General features: G+C 44.9%; 1 protein-coding gene across 2 annotated transcripts in view; it reads left to right on the top strand.

Annotated features, from left to right (window-relative positions):
* The window catches only part of VGLL2 (vestigial like family member 2), a 24,717-nt gene extending 20,212 nt beyond the window's left edge, over positions 1–4,505 (top strand). The window contains exons 3-4 of one of the 2 annotated variants that reach the window (XM_019520048.1): positions 1,930–2,427; positions 3,498–4,505. In XM_019520048.1, the coding sequence (XP_019375593.1) occupies positions 1,930–2,427; positions 3,498–3,538 (539 nt within the window). In that variant the 3' untranslated portion in view covers positions 3,539–4,505. Of the gene's footprint in view, positions 1–1,929; positions 2,428–3,334 lie in introns of both variants that reach the window. The other variant, XM_019520047.1, reaches the window with a different exon arrangement.
* The last annotated feature ends 4,661 nt before the right edge of the window (positions 4,506–9,166 follow it).

Below are 9,166 nucleotides of genomic sequence, written 5' to 3'. Positions count from 1 at the left end.
TGATGCCTTCTGGCTTGTAACAGGATTTTTAATAAGGGATATAAAAAAGGTGTGTGGGGCAGGGGGCAGTATTTATGACCTTCCCTAGCCCCCCAAATTGATTATATAGCACTTTGTCTAGCTGTAGGTATGTAACTGTTGTAGTTTTTCCTGAGCTGGGGAGAAATAACTAACTCTGTCAAAATTATTAAATCTTCATAATATCCCCCCCCTCCTCCCACATCACTGCCCATCCTGAGGCTCTAATCCTCACCCAGTGTATAAAGGGGGGAGGGCAAACACATGCCATTGCCTAACACCGGCTGCACTTGGGAATGCAGATGCAGCAGTGGGGACCTGTAGGAGGTTAATGGGATGGAAGGTATCTGTGTGAGAGAGGTTCCAAAAGGCACTGACTCTGTACAGCAGAATCATCCATGGGTGGGGGGATTTCAAACCAATGAAGGTGCCAAGGAACCTTCCCTCCCCTGTGAAATTCAGCTGATCGCATTCCCTGGTTATCTAGTCCATGCCCAACCCACTGTCTCAGTCAGGATCATCAATGTTTCAGATCAGGCCCTGGGTCTTGGAAAAGATACATAGGTAGACTCTTAACAGTAGCAACGCCCCCCTCCCCCCCCAGTGACGGGGCAAATCCTTCTGGGCTTCATCCAACACAGGAAAAATCACCAGTGACTTACCCACTGTCACCCAAGCGGCCTGTCCCCTGCTCCCAGCACAGGGAATTCAGATTTGTCCCTGTCTAAAGCCTTCTGTGGCATTGCCCATCCAGCCAAGACTGTGCTTAAATATTTCCCAGCCCCTCCACCTATGTCTGTCAGGGATCTCTAAGGAAGAGATACTAGTTGCAGTATGTCCTGGGTGACAGATATTCCCAGCTGGAATTGATGGCAGGAGGTGAAAGTGTTCCTGCCTGGGAAGGTGCTGCATCTCCCTTCCCTGAGGGAGTGCAAAGATGGCTCTATACCTGTGGCTGCTGCTTTTTGCCCAGCCCAGTGCATTTGTCTGAGAAATGGCCCAGTCTGACAGCTGACAGTCTAGCCACATGCTAAAAGACTGGACCAATTCTTGGAGGAAAGGAGCATCTGTAGCTATTGAGCATGGGATTTAGGGGCACAGCCTCTGAATCAGAACTTCCTGGACCTTAAGTGCTAGAAGCTGCAAGTGGGAGAGAAACAAGGGAAAACCCTGGTGATACCCAGTTACTCTCCCTTCCAGCACCCACTCTCTACATCCACTGTGTGACAGGATGACAGATGGACATAAAAACCTAAGAATTTCTGGGTCAGACCATAGGTCCATCTTGCCCAGTGTCCTATGTCATACAGCAGCAGAGAGTACATGCTGAAAGGGAAAAAGAGAGATGCCAAAAGAGACCCAGTGTCTGACTCAGTAGATGACACCTCTTATGGTCTGTGGAAGTCAGGTCTCTTTAAAATCTTTATCCCACCCTGCCTGCTGCTTCCCAGGCCCCTAAAGCACAGGGCTTCTGACCTGAAGAGCTGTCCATGCCACGATGAGGTGCCCATCACTTTGCAAAGATGAGCAGGATGTCCCTCTCTGTTCTAGGGACCAGAGCCCCACGGTCCCACCCACAGGAAGGGGCCCTGATGGGTTAGTGCCATGTCCCCATCGGGCGCAGATGATTCTGGGCAGGACAAGGAGAAGACAGAGTCTCGTCTTGCTGTTGCAAGGGGCAGAGATCAATGTCAAATGCAGGCAGGGGTCTGGGCTGTGTCCATCTGGAGAAATCCAGCTCCCTAGACCTAGAGGAGTAAAGGTAGGGGGGTTCCCCTAGAAGCACACAGAAAAGCCCAGCAGCCTTAATCCCTTGGCTTCAATGGGGCAGGCTAGAGACAGAACTGGGGGGTTGTCTCTATGGGGATGCACCTTGGGGGGCTGCTGCTGACTGTCATCTCCCACCCACAGATGGCTCCTTCCCGATGAGCCAGCGCAGCTTCCCACCCTCCTTCTGGAACAGCGCCTACCAGGCATCCGCCTCACTGAGCAGCAGCCTGGGCAGCCCCCTGGCCACTGCCCACAGTGAGCTGCCCTTTGCTTCAGCCGATCCCTATGCACCCACTGCCCTGCACGGCCACCTGCACCAGGGCAGCACTGAGCCATGGCACCCAGCACACCACCACCACCACCATCACCACCACCCCTACCTGGGCACACAGGGCTCTGCCTACCCACGCCCTGCCGCTGTCCACGACGTCTATGGCCCCCACTTTGACCCCCGCTACAGCTCCTTGCTGGTGCCCACTGCCTCCGTACGCCCTCCCCGGCTCACGCCAGCCCCCGGAAGCCCCCAGTGCGAGCTGAGCAAGGGTGAGCCTGCCGCCCCAACGGCCTGGACCACACCTGCACCCTTCCCCAGCCCCCCGGGGGACCTGGCCCAGAGCATCAGCCTCAATGTGGACACAGGTAAGGGCTGGCAAGAGTGGGAGAGCACCACTCTCATCCGTACACCCTCCCACACCACCTTCCTGCCCCCTCCCGCATGGTAATCAGGGACCCCTCAGCTGCCTTCCAGGAAGAGAACGGGGTTTGCTTCTCTGGATTTGCCCCTTACAGGTGACTGGGTGGGGTGAGAAGGGGAGAGCCCCCCCCCCTCCCCTTGCAAGACAGCCAACCCAGGGGCTGGGGTAAATGTATTGGGCCTGCCCCTGATCTTGCCTTCCCGGATTAAGGAGGAGGATGTGATGGGGGTGATGTCCCAAGGTGAAATGGTGACTGCACTGGGCCGTATTAGTTTCCCTGCCCCTGGATCATGGAGGCTGGGCATGTTCTGAGACTAAATCAGGTTTAAGTGTAATGGTGTCAGGGGTAACCTTCCCCCCACCAAATATTCTTCTTGCAGCTGTTTGAAGGCAAAGCTTTTGCTCCCATAAAAGTGCCACCCGTTTTCTCCTCTTCCAGGGAAGCCGATGACTTTTATTTTCTGTCTGGTCAGGTGCCTACAGGAAAGGTTAATTTGCTATGTTTTCATGGGAAAGGTTAAGCAGATACAGTCAAGTGGCATGGTTTCTAATTCAGTGAGCACATAAAACTAAGAAAGTCCTCTCTGGGAAGCAAGTCTCAATACCAGGGTAATGGTTATACCAACCGTCCAGAATGGGCCCTGCTGTGGCCTGGCTTTAGATAAAACACGTGCCTCTCCCTGGCTTTGTTTGAGTTTTTCTCCTTATTTCACCATTTCTTTTCATTCTGGGAATCCTTGCTTTTGAACTCAGTCCCTCTGCTCTCATAGGAAACTAGCAGTGTTTGTCTTTCTCTGTCCTTAAATATCTTGTACCTTTTTTTCTTCCTTTTTTTTTCTTTCCATTCTCAGGTTTGCAGCCTCAGGATAAAAGCAAGGATCTGTACTGGTTTTAGAGCTGTCTTCACCTCCTCTCCCCCTGGGCTCTTCCCTGTATATCTCTGCCTAGTAGAGTTGGTGACATTCACAGATGAAATCAAGTCGGTTTGTAACAGCTTCTGATCTTGGTTTGCAGCTTGCCGTTATGCCTTCTGTGGTGGATCCCTCCTGAGCTGATCTGCTGATTCAAAGATCCCCAGAGAGAGCCCCACTTCCCCCTTCCCTGCAGACCAGCCCACCACGACTCAGCATCTATGCCAAGCAAAGACATGTTCAAAGCCAAGATCATGGGAGAGAAGAGCAAAGGAACTTCGAACTACTTGGCATTGCAAGGACAGCACAGACTTTTTGTGGAAGCCGGGGTTCCTTCTGTTAGAAGAGGAGAGCCAAAGTTGCTGACTTTTATTTAAACTAACTCTGCACCCAGAACTGTGTTCTAAAACAGTCAAATGTCATGAATGGTGATGTGAAATCACAGGTCTTCTTAAGGTGGGGATGACATTTTTTTCAGTGGTGTTGTGAATATTTTTTTTTATGCCAATGAGAATTATTTCTTGAAAGCAGCATGGGGAGATATCCAGCAATTTTGAACTGGATTTTTACTTTACATCATAGAACTGCAAAAGGACAGGACGTTTTAATTCATGAACATTTTGGGACTGTCAACAAAACTGGTCAAATCTGTCAGCCTGTGGTTATGAGTGGCAAGTGACTAGCTTGGCCCACCTGCCCTGGGCTTATAGAAATGCAGCTGTTCCAGGGACAACTGTTCAAACTCCAGAAACACGACAACCCAAGGTGGCACTTCTCAGAGTTTGGCACAGCATTTGCATTGGATATATATAATTTTTTTTACAAGAAACATTTTATGGTGAAAGAAGAAACCCTTCAGAAAAAGGAGGGAAACAAAACCAAAAACAAAACAAAAAAAGCTGACAGCCATTATGGGGAACAACTGGAGAACACCAGAAGGAAAGGCATGTTATGGACGACTGATCTCAGTTGCCTCTAATATTTCTCTTTGTCTGTGTGTTGCTGTCGTTTGGTCAGTTTAGTGGTATTTCTTTTTTTGTTTTTTTGAAGGGGGGAGTAAGAGATGTATTTAATTGTAGGAAACCTGCATTAAAGATGTCTCCTTCTTTCACCCTTTGTGTGCTTTTGTGAAAAATTAAAAAATAGTTTGGGAGGAATTTCAGGGTGTGGATAGGGAAAAATACCTGTAATGTGGACAAAACAAACTATTTTATTACTTTGCATTAAAACTAAAAATAAATCTCTATGGTGCAAAATGTTTTCTTACATGAGTAAAAGAAATGGTGGTGAATATAGAAGAATAAAATACAGTCTTTTTGAGATGTTCTGGGTTTCAGTCCCCCTGTCTAATGAATTAACAAACAAACAAGGGTGCTATGTTACAATAAAATATCTCTTCAAAAAGATGACAAAAGACAGGGATTATAATGGCATTCCTATTACTCCTGTAATTCAAAACACTGATTCAATCAAGGACATCAGTGAAGAAGTGAATATTTTCCTTTACTTCCCCTTAAAAACAGTATTTTATCTACCATCCAAACCTGCATTGTTTTGTCCTCTTCTGGGTTTTGGGGGGTTTTCTTTAATTGAACTGTCCTTGAATGTTGCAAAAAAAAAAAGATGAATGCAAGAGGACAGGCTATTTTCTTAAGCTTAAATTTGGCAGTAAGTGTAAACATATCTGGCACAGCAAATAGACGTGTATTCTGGTGATGGAAGAATGGCACTTAGCTGGTGTGCAAAGGAAGGTGAAACGGAGACAGATCTTGCCTCTTGGATTTCAATCAAGTAGTGGTGAGAATGTAGCTAGATTTATAGGGGAGATTGGAATCATAATAATGAGAATTTTAAAACGCACTGGGTATAAACACTGCAAGAAGCTGGCAGAGAATTTATTTGGGATATAATTTATGACAACCATTTTCAGTTAGAGATTTGCAAGCGTCAGGGGAAGATGGGCCAGGATTCTTTCAACAAAAGACTCCTAAAATAATTTCTTCCTTAGTTTACAATAAACCAGGTCCCGGGCAGGTTGTAGTAAGGTACTCTGAGACTGGAAAGTATTCTGTCATTTAAAACAAAATGTGTCCGAATCCTACCAAGAAACAAGGTAACAGCACTTGTAAAAAAAAGCAATACTTGATTTTGGCTCTATTGTTATGTATGTTTCTTTTGGGAGGGGAGGATGATTTTTTTTATTTGCTTTTTTGTGTGGAACTTTTAAAGAATGAGAACATTTGCACCAGATCCAGAATGAAGTTCACTTCATTGAGAATATTGTTTTGTTTTGTTGGGTTTTGTCTGTAAATTATACTGAACAGAAAATCTGTTGATAGTTTTGCCAATCTATCCCACTCATCCATTCCACTGCCAATCACAGCCCCTTTTATTTGTGAACATGTGGTCAAGTAAGAGCTTATTTGCAGTGACGTTTGCAAAAAGTGAGATTTCCACAAAGACTGCATGTGTGGATATTGGAATGACTATGTAGATTCAATGTGCTCTTCTTTATCTCAGAGGACTTCTTTATTATTACAGGGCCTAGTCAGGGCCTCATTGTACAAACAAAAAGCAAAAAAGAGCAGCTCCTGTTCAAAAGTGATTACTCTCTATGTAACAGATAGTAAATATGCAGACTCAAGTGTTTTACCTGCTCTGTGTTATTCCATTGACTTCGTTAATACTAGTCACAGTGCCTAAAGATCAGTGAATGCATGAGTCTTTGCAGGATTGGAGTCTTAGATTATAACATTTTAGGAAAGAAAGAACTCTTTCTTTGTTATGCATTTATACAGTACCTAATACACTGAGGTTTGTTGTTACAAATAATACAAATAATTTCTCTAGTGGCCATCCTATTTTATTGCTTTTTGTACAACAGATGTATTGAATAACCATGAATATCTGTAGATCGTCTTTAAGGAGAAAAAGGATTCTTTCTGCTTTGAACTGTTAAGTGCCCAGTCTGGTGGCCAGAAGAACATAAACTCACACACCGTCTATTTTGTAAACATCCTATAGGTTTAAGGTGAGTTTGCCCTGGCTTGTTCCACAGTTGAGACTAAGTAACAAATTAATGTCACCACCTGCCCACAGGGAATTTACAGGAGGGAAAAATGGATTATATTTATTGGATAAATTGCTTGCTTCAAATTGTTTACCCAGCTGGTATATTGATACAGTGAGGGTTTAATATACAATTTAAGGTGTATATTTTTAAGGGTTAGGACTAAGCCTCTGAGTATATCCCTTAACTTTTCATTCTAAAAACCGCTGGTATCTGGCACAAGGTATAACCTGGTTCATACCACAAGGAAAAAGTTGCTCTGCAAAAATACCTTAATGTGCTCCAGGGCTATCACTAGTCTCCAGCAGCAATAACTGAGCTGCATCCAGAGAAGGGGAGAGCTCCATATGAGGTAAGGAAGTTGTACTAACCTCCATTTTTAGTTTTGGTGGTGGAATTTTAACAAGGGGCTCCCAAGCACTTTTGTCAACAGAGGAGTGACCAAAAGACTATTGCAGAGGGGTTATAGCTACATATAGATACCTCTGCTCTTAGTATAGAAACGATTTGTCCTAATTGGGGCTTACATTAGTAGAAAGATCCTGGTCTTCCCTCTCTTTGCCAGTGAATTATTCACATAAGCCCCAATATGGGTTGAGGGACAGGTAAAGCAGATTCTGAACAATTCCTCTGTCCCTTCAATGATTGTGTGTTGCCTTTTGCTGAGGAATTTTGTCCCGTCTCCTCCTGAGGTCAGAAGCTGCTGCTCTCTCCTCTCACTTTCCCTTTGAAATTCTATTTAGGTCCATGACAAGTTCTAGCAAAGGTTTAAAAATTGGGCCCTGTCTGGAAGGGAGGGAAATGCAGCGAACGTTTTTGGCACATCAAAGTTTACTTTCTGGCTGCCCTCATGCATCTTTTTCTGGCTGAGCATTGTAATTCACATGTCCTTTTACACTGCAGGGATGCAGACCAGTTCCTTTCGAGGACTGTGATTTTCTGGCCTGTGTCCCTGGCCTACCACCCAGAGGAGCAGTTGCAGGAAGAGAGGGAGAGAAGCTGAATGTTTGTGCATGCAATGGTTTGAGGGGGGGGGTCTCTTCCTCGTTTAGGTAACACAGTTTATTAATTTTTATGGCAAGGAGAAAAGGAATAAAAATGGACAAATGATAAGGTATGGATACCCAGGAGCTGAAACCCCACCTCCAACCACCCTTACACTTTGAGGTGAGGGGACTTAGGATCCAAATAGCACACTTGTTTCTGGCAAGAATAATATGTTCTGTCTAAACTTGCTCTATCTGAACACACCCTGGGTTCTATTTTGTATGCCCATCCCTCATATTACCGTATATGGACTTCCTTTAGCTATGTGGAAAAGTAACCTGGTCCCACTGCCTGCCTGCAGTGCAGTGTTAGAGCGCCATGATAGGAAGTTAAGGAAATGCAGATTCAAACCCCTTCTGGGTGAGAAGGGTCTTGTATCTGTTCTCTTCCTTACTGAGCTAGTGCCCTAGTCACCTAGCTAATGGCCCTAAGTAGAAAGCAAAATAGCCACATTTTATCTTCCAAAAATCTAGAAGTTGGCCTGCAAACCTATGATAGCCTTGCATACCCATATGACTGCATGTTATACATCACATCCACCCTAGATTCTGACATGGGAAACTGAAGGAGGCTTAGACTTGTTCATCATTACAAACACGCTTAGATTTAACTGAATCTGCACCCAGCATTGATCAAAGTGGCCTAAACTCTATGCCCACTTGTCTCAGGTAGTAGGGACTATTTTTGCCCTTTCTGATAGGTGTCTATATCTGTATCTTTACCTTAGCACATACCATACACAACACCTTCCATACACATTTACAACAAGACTAACTCGGGGCACATCTACACAAGACACTAACTCCGCAGTAGCCTAATTCAACTGTGCATTAACAAGCAGGAAAAAAACCATGCTAATATGCTAATGCTCAGTAGTATTAGGCTACTCTGCAGTTAGCATCACTAAAAAGCTGCGCGCCAGTGCTACTGCACAGTAGAGTCAGTTACTGCACATTGATTTAATACTTGGTTATACAAATACTAAACAATGTGCAGTAATTATGGTGCATTAATGAACATATAGATTGTAGCTGCACCCAAAATGTGGGTGTTTCTTTTAGAAGGTGTCAGTGAGTCAGGTACAACAGTGATGAGAGGAGAAGGAACAGAGGGATGCACTTTGAAGTGGTCTTTTTGCCACCTCACATGACTGGACTCCATGTCCTGAGGTGTTTCCTCCTCTTCCCCTTGCAATTTCATGTTTGCCTCATGTTTCAGGCAGAGCAGAAGCTTGAAGAGTGATGTAGTCATACATACAGATGCTACTTATATACCATCAAATAATGGGTATTTATATAAGGAACAGAGATAAACAAACACAAGTTTCTTTAGGAGACCTGACAAATTGGCTTTCAGCCCTGCACCCCACCCTACAACATGAACTATCCACAAAGGAATACATCTTTTTTTTTTCCATCCACCAATGAAGCTTTAAAGATCTGTGACAGCCTCAGTCAACATAGACACAAATGATTATTCTCTCTTGACAGACCTGCACAGCTCTCTCCCTGTATTTAACTGCAGCCCCAGTGAGCTGGATCAGGAAAGAGACACTCGATACCTGCTGTTTCCGTGGTTGAAATATTTGTGAAGTTAGCGCATAATCTGAAAGCAGAAGCTAATAAATTATAGGGTGCTAATTGGGGCTGGAGTGG

The sequence above is a fragment of the Gavialis gangeticus genome, unplaced genomic scaffold, assembly GCF_001723915.1.
Source record: "Gavialis gangeticus isolate Ggan-Ray unplaced genomic scaffold, GavGan_comp1, whole genome shotgun sequence".
In the NCBI taxonomy this organism is placed as follows: Eukaryota; Metazoa; Chordata; order Crocodylia; family Gavialidae; genus Gavialis; species Gavialis gangeticus.
This window is presented reverse-complemented; position numbering and strand designations above follow the sequence as displayed.